Source organism: Dicentrarchus labrax, unplaced genomic scaffold (genome assembly GCF_905237075.1).
Source record: "Dicentrarchus labrax unplaced genomic scaffold, dlabrax2021, whole genome shotgun sequence".
NCBI classification, from domain to species: Eukaryota; Metazoa; Chordata; class Actinopteri; family Moronidae; genus Dicentrarchus; species Dicentrarchus labrax.
The window spans coordinates 158,845-179,044 of record NW_026136721.1 but is presented as its reverse complement, the minus strand read 5'-3'; the positions used below and the strand labels follow the sequence as shown (position 1 = coordinate 179,044).

Sequence of the window (20,200 nt, the reverse complement as noted above, 5' to 3'; positions counted from 1 at the left end):
GCACTGTGCTGCCCCCCAGAGACCGACCGCAGTAACTACAGAATAATAGCTTCAGACTGTCCAAATGTGTTTGATGTAGAACAGCAGTTATGTGCTCATTAAATATGGATTCTCATGGCTTTAAAATCATGAGCAATTATTTGACCTCTGCCCCGTAAACAGCAGATCCTGCACTCGGTCTACCTTTAAATCTGTTTATGTAATACAAAGCGCAGTAAGTACAGTCTCAGTATCTTCTGCCTGACTGAATCTAAATGTCTTTTTACATTAAATATGTACAATAAGAAGTTCAAATAAAGAATATTACAACAGTCACAATGTTGGCTGTATTGTCGTATATTGTGTTGATATTTAGACATTCAGACATTTATAGTCAGTGTGAACTCGTTGTTTGACCGATCCGTCTGTCTCCTTTATACAGCCTACACAGGACAACAGGAACATCAGTGCAGTTGGTGAAGTGCTGCGTTCAAAATGTTACTAAAAGTCCAAAAGTGTTTAAAAGCACTCAATATGCAGGTTCTTCTTTTCAGAAGAATTCTTTTGATATTATTGAAGCCTTCATGTGTTTGTAACTCAAAATACTCCAGTAAAGTACAAGTACCTAAATACTCGAGTAAATGTACTATCTTTCCACCACTGTTGGAGCTCCCATTTATAACGTTTAATAGCTAATAATGAATGATTAAGTGCTGCTTAATAAGCAAATATGACTTTTCTGATACTAAGAATATCCATCCAATCCAATCCAACTTTATTTGTTAAGCACTTTAAAACAACCAAAGTTGACCAAAGTGCTGTACAGGAGAATAAATAAGACATCATAAATAAAAGACATAACAGCTCACATGAGGCGCAAAATTACATATAAAATACAACAATAAAATGAAAAAACATAAAACATGAGTAAAAATAATAGCCACGCAATAAAAAGCAATCAAAATAAGAAATTAAGTCAAGTAAATGAAGTCGACATCTTACTAGGTGCCAAAGGCCACAGAGAAGAGGTTTTAAGACTGGTTTTAAAAACAGACAGAGAAGAGGCCTGTTTAACGTGCAGAGGCAGATCATTCCATAATTTAGGAGCAGACACAGCAAAGGCACGGTCCCTCTGAGCTTCCGCTTAGTTTAAGGCACACTCAGGAGCAGCTGATCATCTGACCTGAGAGAGCGGACGGGTATATAGGGGTGTAGAAGCTCAGAGAGGTAGGACGGGGCAAGACCATTCAGGGATTTAAAAGCAAATAAAAGAATTTTAAAATGGATCCTAAATTGAATAGGCAGCCAGTGGAGTGAGGCTAAAATGGGGGAAATGTGCTCATGTTTACCGAACACAGAGACTTGAGCATCAAATTGGCATTAAAGGAACCGCACTTCGCTGGTTTAAGTCAAACTCAGAAGAGACTTATCAGATCGTTCTCGTTTGTACACCTTAACGATGAATCCTCCATAAACACTAAAGTTAGTCATGGAGTTCCACAAGGTTCTGTACCTGGACCAATTCTATACACTACAATTTTAGAGAGGAAGGGGAGGTTAGAAATTAGTCTATAGTTGGTTCCTTTAATGCCAATTTGATGCTCAAGTCTCTGTAAAAGAATATCATGGTCAGTGGTGTCAAATGCAGCACTAAGATCTAACAATAGTACAGAGACAAGGCCATTGTCGAAAGCAATTAAAAGGTTGTTATTAACTTTAACCAGTGCTGTCTCTGTGCTGTGATGAACTCTAAATCCTGACTGAAAATCCTTAAATAAACTATTGTTATGTAGAAAGTTACACAACTGATTGCCGACTACTTTCTCCAGAATCTTAGAGAGGAATGGGAGGTTAGAAATCGGTCTATAGTTGGTTAAAAGCAGCCTAGTTGGGATCGGGTCCAACAGACAGGTTGATGGCTTCGATGTAGAAATTATTGAAGTTAACTGATGAAGATCGATAGCAGAAAAACAGTCTAAGTATATATCTGATTTTACATTAATTAAAGTTCCTGAACTTGGACGCATAACAGGGCGAGTGCCAGGTATAGCTCAAGTTAGAGTTTCTTAAGATATAAGTCTGAGATAGGACACAGGATAAGTTTAGGAGAGGAGGAGTCTCAGTGTGTCTGCAGAGACTGTGTAGAAGGACAGAGCAGCAGCAGAGCAGTCCAGATACACTGATGATACTCTGTCACATCCAGAGGAACACACAGGGATGATGGTGGACTTGACATTGTGTCTGACAGTGGAGCTGATCTCAGAGCAGTTCAGACTGCAGCACTGAGAGTCATCTCCACTGGTTGTGATTCCTCTGTCAGTCACTGCTGGATGAAGCTCTCCTCTCCACTCTACCTCCCAGTAACATGGCCCAGTCAGAGCTGATGCTGCTGCTTCAACCTCTCTGGATCATCAGGACACAGCTGATCCTCCAACACAACCTCCTTCCTCACCACTCACACTCTGACTGAGATCACCACTTCCAGCTGAGGAGAGAAGGAGACAGAGGACAGCAGAGATCAATCAGCGTTTACAGAGACTCCCTCCATCAGCACATCCAGTATAAAGAGCAGCAGGGACTTCAGTCCAGTTCAGACCAGCAGTGGAGCGGCTGTGTAGCGTAGCCTGCTTCCTTTCAGCTCTCATGTTAACGTATTGGAGTGAACACACTGAGCTGAAGCTCACAGACCTGCAGACACTTTGGACATCAAGTCTGTTGACTCTGCGGATTTCACTGAAGTACACAGTGGAAATAAAGTGCCGAGAGTCCCTGAACGCATCATTACTGCAGAAACAGAGAGACAATCACTGCCCACTGGAATGATGCATTTACTGCTGTTAGGGTTCAAAGCTGATAAAAACCACAGTCCCAGTCACATTTGAATGTTGCATCTGAAATCTTACAGGACAGATGTGTAAATATTCAAACTATTTGGACAGAACAAAATGATTGTCTGTCTGTCTGTCTGTCTGTCTGTCTGTCTGTCTGTCTGTCCCCATTATCCTCTCACAGCTTCACTGAGTAAAGAAATACTGGATCTGTGTTTAGTACAATACTGCTGAAACCAGCATGGACTGACTCTAACCCTCTACTGACCTCAGAGACTCCAGTCTACAGTGTGGACTCTTCACAAGATCAGACAGCAGCTTCACTCCTGAATCCTGCAGGTAGTTGTTACTCAGGTCCAGCTCTCTCAGATGGGAGGGGTTGGACTTCAGAGCCGAGACCAGATAATCACAGCTGATCTCTGACAACCTGCAGGCCCATAATCTGAATAAAGAATAAAAGATGTGAGTTTAGAAGACAATGTTCCTGCTTGAAATCATTCAGTGTTTAATAATCTGTTCAGAGCTGAAGAAGGTTTAGAATGTACAAGTTTAGAAAATGGAAACTCCAAACACCTGAACCCAACAGCAGGTTGAAAACTGTAAAATACAAAGAGTGAAAAAGAGCTCTCGTTAATATTAATGACAACATGCTGCTGCTTCAATAAAGACGTAGTGACTTCAGCTCTTAACCTCTGCCAGCTCCACCAGTGGCTCCATCTATACAAACTCATGTTGTGCAGCCAAACACAAAGAAAAACCCACAGAAAGTGATTGAAGGTTCCACTATTAAAGATAAAATGCTGTCATCTTGAGTGTAAGTCACATATCATCAGAAAGGTTTGGTACAAGCTGATATGTTTATTGTCCGACAGAGAAGAAAATATGTTTCTGTTTATATTCAGAGGATCATGAGAGAAAGGTGGAAATGAAATGATGAAGAGAATCAACCAGTGTTGAATTATTAATGTTTTATTAAATATGTTTGAAATATGAAGCTCAACAAGCTCAGTGTTAATCAGCATAAAATCCTTCAAAACTGAGATTTTAAAGTTTAGAATAAAGTTTTGGAATTATTAAGTATGTTTTAACATTACATTTTTAAATTGTATTATTATTAGATTAGAGATTACGTTACATTAAAATAAACATTATCCAACAAACTGTTTTCAAATATTTAACAATCTCTTTTCTGAGATTTAAACCTGTTGTTCCACCAGTGCATGCTGGGATTTCATGTGTTCATCACCAGACTTGTATGTGTGAATACAGACGACAGCTTCAATCAATGTTGTAAATACTAGACAGTTTTCTGGTTGATATTCATAATGTTTGGTTTAATGTGTGAGAGATGAACGCTTTGTGTGACTGAACTGTTGTTGTGATGTTGTACGTCTGTAATTTGTTCTCAGCTCTGTGTTGTACAACAGATCCTGATCTTAATCAGACTTTCTAAATAAATAAAACTGAACTCACTCACCAACTCAAACTGCCAACATTGTAACTGTGAACTATAAGTGTGACATACAAATGTTATTTTCAAATGTTTAAATCCTTTTTTTTCTGTTATAAAATCTGAGTTCAAACTTTAAAAACTTATTTTCAACCATTTCATCTTTTTTTACTGTCATCAAATCTGAAGGAGATTTTACCTCATAAATATCAACCTGTCTGCATGTTACTGTCAGCACAACTTAACATCATATTAATCTCAGCACAGAAGGAAAAAATGGTGTCTGACCTCAGAGTCTCCAGTCTACAGTGTGGACTCTCCAGAAAACCACACAGCAGCTTCACTCCTGAATCCTGCAGATTGTTGACACTCAGGTCCAGCGCTCGCAGATGGGAGGGGTTGGACTTCAGAGCTGAGACCAGATAATCACAGCTGATCTCTGACAAACTGCAGTACCTCAATCTGAATAAAGAACAAAAGATGAAGATAAAATAATTTCTAATCCAATCAGATGTGTTCAGGTTTTAAATGTGGAGATCAACATTACTATGTCCTAATCAATGAGCTTTTCTCTAAAATTAGTAGAGTGACTTTGTCATTGTGTTGACTTTTGTCTTTGTCACTTTTTTCCACCTACAATTCTGTTTTTACATCAGCAGGTGAGCCGCGTGTGGAGGAGGCTCGTTGTTAATGACGAAGCTAATCAAAACGATGGAAACCAACGTGGTAACCAATGACAACAGCACCAGCTCATAATAATAATAATAATAAAAATGATAAATATAATAATAATACTGCTAATACTAAAAAAAATAATAATAATAATGTTAATATTAATACATAATAATAATAAGGATGATGATCATAATATAAAATAATAATGGTAGAAATAAATTATAATAATAACAATAATAAATAATAATTATTATTATAATAGTAATGATATTGATAATAACAATAATGTATTGTGGAGGTGGGTGTGGTTTGCACTTAGCTCCAGGAGAGAGATGTGCGGGAAGGGCTTGTGTGAGTAGCACCAGGTGAGTTGATTGCCTCATCTGCTAATCGTTGCCTAATCACTCTACCTTTATCTTGCAGTAATGTGCTGGACCTGGGGCCGTGTGGCTACTGAGAGCGAGAGCCACGGAGTAACAGAACCGATTGTGTGTTGTTGGTGTTGGCACAACAGATAGCACTTACGTGAACCAACTATCTGGTTAGAGAGTTTGTGTGCTGCCAGGACTCACGGTTGTAGCGAGATCTGCTACATATATAAATAATAATAATAATAATAATAATAATAATAATCCTCTCCGGGAACCATCACCTTATCACGGTGAAGAGGTTTGGGTGCTTCTATGAACCTGAGAGCTGTGTTGTCAACATGCTCCTGGTAGGGTCTCCCAAGGCAAAGTGGTCTCAGGTGAGGGGCCAGACTAAGAATGGTTCACAGACCACTATGGAAAAGCATGGAAGATGCAAAGAGACCTGGTGGTGAGTTGGGTTAGGTGGCGGGGGAAGCCACTGGACAGACCTGGTAAACCCAAACGTGTAGTACGGGTGAACTGGGAACGTCTGGAGGAGGCCCCTGTCCGAGAGACTTTCAACTCCCACCTCCGGCGGAGCTTCTCCTACATTCCTGTAGAGGCGGAGGACATCGAACGGGAGTGGTTGATGTTCAAAGCTTCTATTGCTGAAGCTGCGGCTGTGAGCTGTGGTCTTAAGGTCTTGGGTGCATCAAGGGGCGGCAACCCTCGAACACCACCCTCGGTGGTGGTCAGGGAAGCCGTCCGACTGAAGAAGGAGGCCTTCCGGGATATGTTATCCCGGGGGACTCCCGAGGCAGTTGCAGGGTACTGGCAGGCCCGAAGGGCTGCAGCCGCAGCTGTGAGGGAAGCAAAACAGTGGGTGTGGGAGGAGTTCGGAGAAGTCATGGAGAAGGACTTTCAGACAGCACCCAGGCGCTTCTGGAAAACCGTCCGACACCTCAGGAGGGGGAAGCGGGGAACCATTCAAGCTGTGTACAGCGGGGATGGGACACTGCTGACCTCAACTGAGGAGGTAATTGGGCGGTGGAAGGAACACTTTGGGGAACTCCTGAACCCAACTAGACCAATAAACCCACCCTCTGTGATAGAGGCAGGGCTGGAGTGTGATGGGGGATCTACATCAATTTCTCTGCGGGAAGTCACTGAGGTAGTCAAACAACTCCACAGTGGCAAAGCCCCAGGGATTGACGAGATTCGTCCAGAAATGCTTAAGGCTCTGGGTGTTGGGATCCCCCAGTCAGAGTTGGCCGATGTGGGCAGGGAAAGGGTAGTTTGGGGTTCTCTGCTGAACTTGCTACCCCCGCGACCCGACCCCGGATGAGCGGATGAAGATGAATGAATGAATGAATGAATAAATAATAATAATAACAATAACAATAACAACAACAACAATAATATTATTAATTCATATTATTCAATTACTATATGACCATATTATTATATATATATTATTTCCACTTTACTTCTGTAGTTATTTACTGAATACATGATACAATTATTGGCATTATAATATTAACACTATAGGTACATACAGTATATACTTATATATATATATATATATATATATATATATATATATATATATATATATACATATTATGTTATTCTTCCTGTCCATACCTTACAGACACTATATACTATATAGCCCATACTGACCCTGTTATTGTTTATGTTGTCATTGTCTCATGTTTTGTCTTCCAATATGTTGTTTGTATGTGGATTCAGTTTGATGTAACACAGTAAATAAAATATTATTTAAACAAGGATGAATTTTGGGGAAATGTGAACAAACAACAAACAAATGTTGGAAAAAGCAAAAAAATTAATCTATTTGTTATTGTCTGATAGTTGAAATAGAGATTATTGATTTATTCATTGTATTTATTGTCATCATTTCTTTTAAAACACATGATGGGGAATATAAAATGGAAATAAAGAGTGATTCAGTGTAGATTCTTCTTGTTATATTCAGGTTTTAAATGTGGAGCTCAACATTGCTCTGCTACAGTCAATGGACTAAACCACTGAAGAAGAAAAAAGACTTTAGCATTAAGATACTCAGTGTGGATCAGTATAATATCAGCCTTGTGTCTGCACTTTACTGTCAGCACAACTTTCACATCAGATTAATCTCAGCACAGAAGGAACAAATAGTGTCTGACCTCAGAGTCTCCAGTCTACAGTGTGGACTCTCCAGAAAACCACACAGCAGCTTCACTCCTGAATCCTGCAGCTTGTTGTTGTTACTCAGCCTCAGCTCTCTCAGATGGGAGGGGTTGGACTTCAGAGCTGAGACCAGATAATCACAGCTGATCTCTGACAATCTGCAGGACTTCAATCTGAATAAAGAATAAAATATGAAGATAAAATCATTTCTAATCCAATCGGATGTGTTCAGGTTTTAAATGTGGAGATCAACATTACTATGTCCTAATCAATGAGATTTTCTCTAAAATGAGTAGAGTGACTTTGTCATTGTGTTCACTTTTGTCTTTGTCACTTTTTTCCACCTGCTATTCTGTTTTTACATCAGCAGGTGAGTCGAGTGTGGAGGAGGCTCGTTTTGTCATTGTTTCTATTTGTTATTGTCTGATAGTTGAAATAGAGATTATTGGTTTATTCATTTACTGTCATCATTTCTTTTAAAACACATGATGGGGAATATAACACAAACTGAACTGAACTAAACACTGCAGCCAATTCTATTTGTTATAGTGTACCACGCTCCTGGACCGTACTCCGATTTTATATCTGAATTCTCAGAGTTTTTATCAAGTTTAGTCCTTAAATCACATAAAGTAATTATTGTGGGTTTTTTTAACATGTGGATGTTAACAATGACAGCATTAGTAATGCATTTATCTCATTAATAGACTCAATTGGCTTCTGTCAGAGTGTAAATAAACCAACTCATTGTTTTAATCACACTCTGGACCTTGTTCTATCATATGGCATTGATATTAAACATTTAATAGTCTTCCCACATAATCCTTTCCTATCTGACCATTATTTAATAGCTTTTGAATTCATATTATTAGATTATAAGCCATTAGCCAAAACTTCTTACCTATCTGGCAGTGCTGGAGCTAAATTTAAGGAGGAGATTCCATCAATGTTTAATTCAAGTCCTATAACAACTTTAGTCCCTCTGAAATTGATAATCTTGTTAATAGTGCTGCAGGCTCACTACGAACAACATTAGACTCTATCGCCCCTATAAAAAGGACATTTTTAAAACATAGGAGACTAGCACCTTGGTACAACCACCAAACTCGCCAATTGAAGCAAAAAACAAGATAATCTGAAAGGAAATGGCACTTTTCAAAATTATCAGAATATCTCTCAATTTGGCAAGATAATCTTAAAACCTATAGAAAGGCCCTCCGTAATGCCAGAGGAGCCTATTACTCAGCACTGATAGAAGAAAATAAGAATAACCCTAGGTTCCTCTTCAGCACTGTAGCCAGGCTGACAGAGAGTCACAGCTCTATTGAGCCACATATCCCCATAAACTTAAGTAGCAATGACTTCATGAGCTTCTTCTATAATAAAATTATTACTATTAGAGAAAAAATGAATCACCAACTGCCATCAACAGTTATCACTGGCTCCAAGTTCAGGAACTTTAACTAATGTAAAATCAGATATATATTTAGACTGTTAACTTCAATAATTTATTCAACGACCTGATCCCAACTAGGCTGCTTAAAGAAGTTGTACCCTTAATTGGCACTCCTTTACTGGATATGATTAATCTTTCTTTATTATCAGGATATGTACCACATTCCTTTAAAGTAGCTGTAATTAAACCCCTTCTTAAAAAGCCCACTATTGACCCAGGGGTTTTAGCCAACTATAGACCGATTGCTAACCTCCCCTTCCTCTCTAAGATTCTGGAGAAAGTAGTCGCCAAAGAGTTGTGTGACTTTCTACATAACAATAGTTTATTTGAGGATTTTCAGTCAGGATTTAGAGTTCATCACAGCACAGAGACAGCTCTGGTTAAAGTTAATAATGACCTTCTGACTGCTTCTGACAATGGACTTGACTCTGTACTTGTATTATTAGATCTTAGTGCTGCATTTGACACCACTGACCATGGTATTCTTTTACAGAGACTTGAGCATCAAATTAGCATGAAAGGAACTGCACTAAGCTGGTTTAAGTCATATTTATCAGATCGTTCTCAGTTTGTACATGTTAACGATGAATATGGAATGGAATCTTCCATAAATACTACAGTTAGTCATGGAGTTCCACAAGGTTCTGTACTTGGACCAATAGTATTTAATGTATATATGCTTACTTTAGGCAATATTATTAGGAATCACTCCATTAACTTTCACAGTTATGCAGATGATACGCAGTTATATCTATTGATCAAGCCCGATGAAATTAATCAATTATCTAAATTACAAACATGTCTTAAGGACATAAAATCCTGGATGAGCTGGAATTTTCTGATGTTAAACTCAGAAAAAAACTAAATTCTTTTAATTGGCCCCAAAAACCTTAGAGACTCACTGTCTAAAGATAAAGTTACTCTAGATGGCATTTCCTTGGCCTCTAGCACCACTGTCAGGAATCTTGGAGTTATCCTTGATCAAGATTTGTCATTTAATTCCCACATAAAGCAAACCTCCAGGACTGCCTTCTTTCATTTACGTAATATTACAAAAATTAGACACATCCTATCACAGACAGATGCAGAAAAACTAATCCATGCATTTGTTACTTCAAGGCTGGATTACTGCAACTCTTTATTATCAGGTTGCCCCAATAAGTCCATTAAAACGCTCCAATTAATTCAGAACGCTGCAGCACGAGTACTGACAGGAACTAGAAAAAGAGATCACATCTCTCCTGTACTAGCTACTCTGCACTGGCCTCCTGTAAAATGTAGAATAGAATTTAAAATTCTCCTCCTCACCTATAAAGCTCTTCATGGTCAGGCCCCTTCATATCTTAAAGAGCTCATAGTACCCTATTACCCCACTAGAACACTACGTTCTCTGAATGCTGGGCTACTTGTGGTTCCTATAGTCTCTAATAGTAGAACAGGAGCCAGAGCCTTCAGTTACCAAGCTCCTCTCCTGTGGAACCAGCTTCCAGTTGTGGTTTGGGAGGCAGACACCCTCACCACATTCAAGAGTAGGCTTAAGACATTCCTCTTTGATAAAGCTTATAGTTAGGGCTGGATCAGGTGAGTCCTGAACCATCCCTTAGTTATGCTGCTATAGGCCTAGACTATCTGGGGATTTCCCATGATGCACTGAGCTCCTCTCTTCCTCTCTCTTTCTGCACTCATTCATGTTCCATTAATGCATGTTACTAACTTCACTTCTTCCCTGGAGTTCTTGTGCTTTCTCGTCTTGCAGGTTCTCATGGATCCTGGTGGAGCCTCCTGCCATGGTCCTGCTTGACTGCCATTGTTAATATTACTGATATTATTGTTATTATTATTATCAATACAGTTACTATTATTACTATCGTCACTGCTCATTGTCCCCCATCGTCGTTGCTGTCGTCGTCATCATCTTCTTCATGTTCATCATCATCAGTCACTACTATTAGTGTAGCTGTTGCTACTGTTGTTGCTGTGCACCTGTTTGTCTGTCTGTCTGTCTCTCTCTCTCTCTGTCCCTCTCTCTCTCTCTCACCCCAACTGGTCGAGGCAGATGACCACCCACCTAGGGCCAAAGGGTCTGTCCTAGCTTTCGGCTAGTTATTTTTTTGGCCTTTTATTGCCTTTATTTGATAGATACAACTGAAGATAGACAGGAAAGGGGGACAGAGAGACAGAGAAAGAGAGACAGAATTGAATTGAACTGAAATAAAGATTGAATTATCCAGTGTAGATTCTTCTTCTTATATTCAGGTTTTAAATGTCGAGCTCAACATTGCTCTGCCACAGTCCATGGACTAAACCACTGAAGAAGAAAACAGACTTTAGCATTAAGATACTAAGTGTGGATCAGTATAATATCAGCCTTATGTCTGCACTTTACTGTCACCACAACTTTCACATCATATTAATCTCAGAACAGAAGGAAAAAAATGGTTAACTGACCCCAGAGTCTCAAGTCTACAGTGTGGACTCTCCAGAAAACCACACAGCAGCTTCACTCCTGAATCCTGCAGGTTGTTGTAACTCAGGTCCAGCTCTCTCAGATGGGAGGGGTTGGACTTCAGAGCTGAGACCAGATAATCACAGCTGATCTCTGACAAACTGCAGACACTCAATCTGAATAAAGAATAAAAGATGAAGATAAAATCATTTATAATCCAATCAGATGTGTTCAGGTTTTAAATGTGGAGATCAACATTACTATGTCCTAATCAATGAGCTTTTCTCTAAAATGAGTAGAGTGACTTTGTCATTGTGTTGACTTTTGTCTTTTTTTTTTTACTTTTTTCCACCTGCAGTCTGTTTTGACATCAGCAGGTGAGTCGCGTGTGGGGGAGGCTCGTTGTTAATGACGTAGCCAATCAAAACGATGGAAACCAATGTGGTAACCAATGACATCGGCACCAGCTGATGCGTTCACTGCTGTTCACTGTTGCTTTATCTGGTCCGCACTGGTTAAAATAAAGACTGTATCTGTACAGAGAGCGTCTGTCTCTGTGTCTCTGCAGGGTGACTGTCAGTAGACTGTACAGGAGGGGCAGAGCGAGGGCAGATTGTCACTAGTTTATCCATCACAGATACTTTTACTGAGTGAGAGACACTTTGCTAAAGCAATGGAGGAAAACACAATGTTAGAGAGAAATGTTAAAATAGTTTCAGTTCATTATGAAACTATGATGGAGGAAATTAGACCGTGGTGGGCCGCCACAACCCTGTGTGTGTGTGTGTGTGTGTGTGTGTGAATGATCAATATCAATGATCAGACATTATTTGTTGAAACACATTGAAATGAACAGAAAGCAAAGAAATATTTCTCCTTCAGTAAAGTTGATCAATGTAAACAAATATTAGTTCAGAGGATCTTCTGTATCCAGATGTGACCATTTACCAACAATGATAAACATTAATTCACTTCAAAATCTAACAGCGGACATTTTCTACAGTTTCTATAAGAAACACAAGTCTTTGTGACTGCAGACTAAATTTAGATCAACAAACATGAAAATATGAACAAAAGGAAATGTACAACTTTATGGATGTAGGTTATGTATGAACATAAATTAGGCTCAATTGTTAATGAAAGATATCAGATCTACAACAGTAACAGAGAGTCAGTGAACTGACCTCAGAGTCTCCAGTCTACAGTGTGGACTCTCCAGAAAACCACACAGCAGCTTCACTCCTGAATCCTGCAGATTGTTGTTAGTCAGCTCCAGCTCTCTCAGATGGGAGGGGTTGGACTTCAGAGCTGAGACCAGATAATCACAGCTGATCTCTGACAAACTGCAGCCCAACAATCTGAATAAAGAATAAAAGATGTGAGTTTAGAAGACAATGTTCCTGCTTGAAATCATTCAGTGTTTAATCATCTGTTCAGAGCTGAGGAAGGTTTACAATGTACAAGTTTAGAAAATAACCAAACACCTGAACCCATCAGGATGCAAGTTGCAAACTGTAAAATACAAAGAGTGAAAAAGAGCATTTCTGATGAATAGATCTGCTTCAGTGCTTAATAATATAGGCAATAGTGTCCCTAGTGGAAACTAGGAAAATTACATGCATATTCCCCACAGGGCAAACCCTATACAGTTGCTCAATCTGGTGGAAAATGGTACAACTGGAGAAAATAATGGCCTTGATACAGTAGGATGCATTATTTTATGCTGCAACGGCCCTGGGGTCAAATTTGGTGTTTAAGTATGATGAATTGAGTTTTAAAGCCTATTTACATCAATATATACCTAATATAGGGTTTGGTTTTAAATAAAAAAAAAACAACAACCTTGCCAGAGCATTAACACGCCCAGATTGATTGCACAAGTAAAAGTTAAAAAGAGAAAAATGTCCCTTGCAAGGCATAAGGGTTAACAGTGAACAAGCACTTCTGGAACTTAAGTGCACAGTACAGTATACAGGAAGTACTGCAGTATCAATATCAGGACGAGTGATATTAAAATCATGATTATGTGAAATTTGTTGGAGTCTTTACCAATCAAACATGTTTGTTACATCTGGAGAACAAAGAACAAGCTTTTTATGTTCCATTAATGCATGTTACTAACTTCACTTCTTCCCCGGAGTTCTTGTGCTTTCTCGTCTCGCAGGTTCTTATCGATCCTGGTGGAGCCTCCTGACAAAACTACTGATGGTATTATTATTATTACTATTATTATTGTCCATTGTCCCCCATATATGGCTGTCATCATCATCATCATCATCATCTTGATCATCAGTCATTTCTGTTAGTATAGTTGTTGCTACTGTTGCTGTTGTTGTGCAACTGAGATAACTTTTGTACAAATAAAACTGAACTGAATTTCTTCTCTTTATTTATTAATTGCATCAAACATCAGAGTCACAAAACCATAAATATCAGTATCGTTCCCCTAATAGTTGAGTAAACTGTTATGAGAAGAGTCTCAGTTGACGCACTTTTCATTAGTCAGATATTAGCACCAGGACGACTGTTGTAGCTCTAACCTTTTCTCTTGTAAAGCGGCACTGCAGCATGTGCTAACTGCTAACTGAGCTGCTGACACTAGCTCAAAGTACCTGGGGAGGTTTGTTTACACTGCGAGCTTTGGACTGCCGGGGAGGGGGGCAATAGCTTTGCTAGAGTGAGGAAACAGAGCTGAGCTGACACCGGGACCGAAAACAGCCTCCGACACCATTGGCGTTCAGGAGGAGGACGAAGAGGAGGAAAGGAGTGAAGGCAGCGAGTTTGTAGCCAGTTAATAAGTCAGTAACTGTTAATGTTATCCATCATCCATTGTATCGATAAGTCCTACAGGATTTGTTAGAGTGAAGTTGGAAGTTATTTATTCTTCTAGTTATTTATTATGTGTTGATCAACCAGACTGTGTGATGTTACACTGGGTTGTAATAAATGAACTAAATGTTCGGTCTCCTTGCTGATTGTTCTGATTCGCAATCATTACAGCTTTATTTGTTAGCATTTAAGTGGCCGCTGTTATGTATATATATTTAGATAATTAAAGTTATATCATAAACATTCGATGAGCAGTCAATTACTGACGTTAACTAACGACTACTTGTCAACTCGGAACATCATTAGTCTGGGACGGCCCTAAATATCAGGAACAACAGGATGATCCAGTGTTGTTTTTCTGAGAGTGAAAACTGTTTCGTTTTTTAATCCATCGTGGGTCTAATTAGCCTGTTCTGTGAGGTTCTTCTGATGCAGGACCTTTTAGACTCTAGTTTAGTTCTTAACTTTAGTTCTTTTGGTTCAAAAGTACCTTAAACTTAATGGCTGAAAAGCAGCTTATGAAATCTGAAATGATGACCAAATTTCATGATTCCGAAATTCTGACATGAGAGAAACTGTTTACCCTGCAAGGAGATGATAGTTTAGATACATATTTCAAATGAATGAAGACAAACTAACTTGATTGTTTCAAGTTTACAGTGTGGACTCTCCAGTCCAGCAGATACCAGTTTCAGTCCTGAATCCCTCAGGTTGTTGACACTCAGGTCCAGTTCTCTCACACTAGAGAACTGGGAGCTGAGAACTGAGGACAGAGCTTCACAACTTCTCTTGGAGAGGTTACAGCCATTCAGTCTGGAGAGACAATAATCAGAATAAAGAATAACAGAATAACATTTGTGATATTAATACAATAACAAATAAAACAGACAGCAGGGTATTTAAGTAATAATACAGAAATCCAACTATTTCTGTACTTACAGAGCTTTGTTGGAGGCTTTGACCACTGGCAGCAGCCTCAGAAGAGCCTCCTCTGAACCAGAATATTTCTTCAGGTCAAACACATCCAGATCTTTTCCTGATGACAGTAAGATGAAGCCCAGAGCTGACCACTGAGCAGGAGACAGTTTATCTGTGGAGAGACGTCCTGAACTCAGGGACTGTTGGATCTCCTCCACTAGAGAATGATCATTCAGTTCATTCAGACAGTGGAACAGATTGATGCTTCTCTCTGCAGAGAGATTCTTACTGATCTTCTTCTTGATGTACTGGACTGTTTCCTGATTGGTCTGTGAGCTACTTCCTATCTGTGTCAGCAGGCCTCGTAGGAGATTCTGATTGGTCTCCAGTGAAAGACCCAGGAGGAAGCGGAGGAACAAGTCCAGGTGTCCATTTGGACTCTGTAAGGCCTTGTCCACAGCACTCTGGTGGAGATGTTTCAGATTCTGTTTGTGTTTAAATAATTTAGACTTCAGGGATGTTGTTAGTTGTTTTGCCAGCAGATTGACTCCAGAGTTGATGAATGTCAGATGGACATGAAGAGCAGCCAGAAACTCCTGAACACTCAGATGGACGAAGCAGAAGACCTTGTCCTGGTACAGTCCACTCTCCTCTTTAAAGATCTGTGTGAACACTCCTGAGTACACTGAGGCTGCTCTGACATCGATGCCACACTCTGTCAGGTCTGATTGATAGAAGATCAGGTTGCCTTTCTGCAGCTGCTCAAAAGCCAGTTCTCCCAGAGACTTAATCATCTTCCTGTTCTCTGGACTCCAGTGTGGATCTGTCTCACTTCCTCTATCAAACTTGACATTCTTCCGTTTGGACTGAACCACCAGGAAGTGGATGAACATCTCAGTCAGGGTCTTGGGCAGCTCTCCTCTCTCTCTGGTCTTTAACACTTTCTCCAGAACTGTAGCAGTGATCCAGCAGAAGACTGGGATGTGGCACATGATGTGAAGGCTTCGTGAGGTCTTGATGTGGGAGATGATTCTGTTGGCCTGTTCCTCATCTGTAAATCTCTTCCTGAAGTACTCCTCCTTCTGTGGGTCAGTGAACCCTCTGACCTCTGTCACCATGTCAACACACTCAGGAGGGATCTGATTGGCTGCTGCAGGTCGTGAGGTTATCCAGAGGCGAGCAGAGGGAAGCAGTTTCCCCCTGATGAGGTTTGTCAGCAGAACATCCACTGAGGTGGACTCTGTAACATCAGTCAGGATCTCAGTGTTGTTGAAGTCCAGAGGAAGTCGATACTCATCCAGACCGTCAAAGATAAACACAACCTGGAACTCTTCAAACCTGCAGATTCCTGCTTCTTTGGTTTCACTAAAGAAGTGATGAACAAGTTCCACCAAGCTGTACTTTGGCTTTTTCAACAAATTCAGCTCTCTGAAAGTGAATGGAAATGTGAACTCTATGTCCTGGTTGGCTTTGTCTTCAGCCCAGTCCAGAGTGAACTTCTGTGTTAAGACTGTTTTCCCAATGCCAGCCACTCCCTTTGTCATCACTGTTCTGATTGGTTCATCTCTTCCAGGTGAGGGTTTAAAGAGGTCTTCTTGTCTGATTGTTGTTTCTGGTCTGTCTGGTTTCCAGGATGCTGTTTCAATCTGTCTGACCTCATGTTCATCATTGACCTCTGCAGTCCCTCCCTCTGTGATGTAGATCTCTGTATAGATCTGGTTCAGAAGGGCTTGGTTTCCTGCTTTAGCAATCCCCTCAAACACACACTGGAACCTCTTCTTCAGGTTAGATTTAAGTTTTTGCTGACAAACTCCAGAATGACTTCCTGAATGAACACAAACAAAAATCATCAGGTTTGGCAGTCAGTGTGTCTGGGTGATCCTGTCTCATCTTTTTATTGACTTTATCAGCCTGAACATACTTTTGTTAACAGAGAAGGGTGCTTCCTCTGATTCTATACATGCTGAGGGTTTCTGCACTATTTATCAACTGTATTTCCTCGCTGCATATACAATAATTCCTGGTTATAACATGACCTTAAAAATGTAATTGCACACCCAAATTCTGCTAGCTCGCTCCCTCCCAGCATTTAAAAGATGTAGCAGAGAACTGCACAGGACAACCACTGTAAATAGGTGTGGCCTCATGGCGATGTGCTGTGTAACGAGAGGTAAAGAGACACCGACCAGAGTGTGACAGACTGACCACTGCTCAATGACCTGGTAGTCAGAGATAAGCGGACCAGCCATGAACGTCTGATGTTAGACTCTCCATGTTCACGCTGGAAACACAGAGACCCCTGGAGCTTTAACAGCCATTAGAGATGTTGGTGACTAACTTCACAGTCAATTAAATGGAAATTATAAGTTCATTAGTCTAAAAGTAGCTCCACCATATTCTTTCCCCTGAATAGTGCCTTCTCTAACAGATAAGCTGTGTGAGGTTAGATGGTAGAAAGTGAAATAAGCTGCTAGAATCACATAGCAGGAACCAAATGTTGAACTATATCTTCTAAGGTGGGACAAAGAGGACTCTTAAAACCAGCAGTGGCATTGGTGAAGGGACGGGGGCTTCTGCCTGCTGGGGCTGTATCCTGAGATACTCTCTGGTGTGTGTGTCTGTGTGGGAGTGTCAGTATGTAGCCCTGCTGATTATCATTGGGTCTCACGAACACAACACATGGGGACACATGAGCATAAAACCATCCAGGTTACTCAGGGACATTAATATCTCCCGGTGTTTTAAACCAAGGAGTAAATAAAAGAGAATGGAATCAGGTGGCTCCATCATGCCTCTGTCCTCTCAAATAGCAATGGTTGATAACTTAAACCTTCTCTCATAATAACCAGATCAGGCCTCCAGTTTTACTCTTTGGTAAATACAATCTGTACTTGGAGACACTGTTCCTTTACAAGGATCATGTTGTCAGTGTTAACATACTCTTTTTACCTGAAATACAAATAAATAAAGTGTGACTGACCTTCTGGTCCTGAGCTGGTGTCTGGCAGACTCTGCACCAGATCGTTCCTGTTTATCTTCTGTAAAACCTTCTTGGTCACCTTCAGAGCTCCATCAACATCAAAGGTGTTCACCATCAGGTCCACTGTGTCCCGTCTTTCTTTCGCCTCTTCCAGCTTAGATTCTTTGATGGGTTTGTAGCCTTCCAGGATGTCGGGCTGCTTCAGATACCATTTGAAGTTCTTGAATTCCTCATCTATTAAATCCTCTAGAGTGTTCAAAAGGTCCTCTGCTGTCATCGTGGCTCTCTGTTAAAATCAGGCAGTGTTGGCAACCTGAAGGAAAAGAGTTACACAAATGTATCAGAGCAACAACAGGAGGTTCTGATTGGCCGACACAGGAGCTGTGTTAGTTTGCAGTATTTGTGTGCAGAGTCCAGTTAGAGTTCCTCCTGCTGCTGCTGGGATGATTAAAGACAGCCATCTTTGAGTTAAAGCACCACCACATGGAAACTGTAAATATTAAGGATGCTAATGAACTGTTAGATCCCTTCATTCTTTCAGAAAAACACAAAAATAAACAGCTGAAGTCTTACGTTCCACCAACTTTTAGTTCTGGAATAAAGGAACTGCTGTTGTTTCTATCTGCGCTGGCAGCAACAACACCAAACAACACCAGAAAGATAAAATCATAATGAAACCAAAGCTTTAAGGTGAACACATTAAAATGTGGATAAGACAACAGTTGTAGATGTTAACTTGAGAAAGCATCCAATGTTCCACAGTCAGCTCTGTTTCCTGTCCTGCAGTGCATGAAATAAGAACCAGACCAAAGCTGTGTCACATAGTAACATACTGCATATTACATACTCAGTCAGTATGTACTGCATACTGTGTAGTGAATGAATGATTGAGTATGCCCTTACCAGCAGAACTGAACTATATTCACTCAATACGTCTAATACGAGTTAAAGATTTCACTACACGTTGTTCTGGGTATGATTGTATATGTGAGAATAAAGTGGATTCTATTCTATAAAATCTTCCACTCAATGTAATATTTTACAGTAAAGTCTGTAAAAAAGTATTAAATATGTTAATGTTAGCTGAAATATTTACACAATAGTACAATATATATTTGAGCTCAGCTGTTTTTCCTCCTAAGTGCACCTTAACATTCTGGGTCCTGAGTAGCTACTGCTTCAAGTTCATGGTTTATCCAACCATGCCTCCTACCAGCCACAGTGTAGCGCTAGAACCATCTGGCTCACCGTCTGCTATTGGACAGTCTGAAGAGACACAATGCATTTTGAGTATGTCCAGTAACGCTCACAGCGCATACTCAGAAATTCCTGTAAATCTAGTTTACATTTCTCACATTCACAAAATCCACACACTGTGCAGTTGAAATGCTCTACAGACTCAATCTGACGTCATACGGATAATATAAATTCTGTTAGTATGTGACACACAGTGTCATAGGATACCCTGGCTCAAAGTCTGAGTACAGTTCTCTGCTGGTTCTACTCAACTACAGGGGCCTCGCTAAAAGCCGGTCTCCAGCAGAACCACCATCTAAAAAATGTCTCTTACAAACCTTCAGATGGACAGAAGAAGCTTCACTGATCTCAGTGCACCGCTGCTCCAGTACACAGAGTCCAACCAGGAAGGAAGAGCTGCAGCCCGCAGAGGTCGATTACTCAGAGACGCACCGACAGCCGCTTCTAAAGCACAAAGAGCAAACAGCTGCTGTGTCTGTGGAGCACAGCTGCATGCGCAACCGGTGGATTCATTATTTTATTAACCATTAATCTGTCAATATTCAGTTTACTGTCACAGAGGACTAGAAACTAGAAAATATTCACAGTGGACATAAAAGAGGAAGCAGAGTGCAGTTTCCTCTAAAAACAAGAAGCTAGGGAGGGACTTCAGTAGCAGTGTCATCATTTTATCTATAAAACTATTTCAACACACTCAATTCTGTAAAAGTGGCTAAAATCAGGCTGTTTGAGGTCCACTTGAATGAAATTCTTAAATCAGTGTGAAGCTTGTGTTTGATGCAGTGAGGTGCTGTACCAGCAGGTGGCAGCAGAGTCTAAATTACTGAACTAACATCCAACAG

General features: G+C 40.2%; 2 protein-coding genes across 15 annotated transcripts in view; one reads left to right on the top strand and one right to left on the bottom strand.

The window, feature by feature from the left end:
• Positions 1-20,200, top strand: part of LOC127355190 (uncharacterized) — a 212,150-nt gene that overhangs the window by 33,997 nt on the left and 157,953 nt on the right. The gene's annotated exons all lie outside the window — the stretch shown is intronic.
• LOC127355201 (NACHT, LRR and PYD domains-containing protein 12-like) lies at positions 732-19,951 on the bottom strand. 13 transcript variants are annotated; one of them, XM_051385836.1, is made up of 10 exons: positions 19,676-19,949; positions 18,102-18,414; positions 15,143-16,946; positions 14,843-15,016; positions 12,559-12,732; positions 11,448-11,550; positions 7,469-7,542; positions 4,546-4,719; positions 3,076-3,249; positions 732-2,464 (listed from the first exon to the last, which is right to left on the bottom strand). In XM_051385836.1, the coding sequence occupies exons 2-10, from the start codon at positions 18,376-18,378 to the stop codon at positions 2,452-2,454; spliced, it is 2,967 nt and encodes a 988-aa protein (XP_051241796.1). In that variant the 5' UTR covers positions 18,379-18,414; positions 19,676-19,949; the 3' UTR covers positions 732-2,451. The 13 variants fall into 13 exon arrangements, with proteins under 13 accessions (XP_051241796.1, XP_051241793.1, XP_051241797.1 ...); XM_051385833.1 differs by having other exon boundaries at positions 7,469-7,645; positions 11,377-11,550; positions 19,676-19,948; XM_051385837.1 differs by lacking the exon at positions 11,448-11,550 and having other exon boundaries at positions 7,469-7,645; positions 19,676-19,951.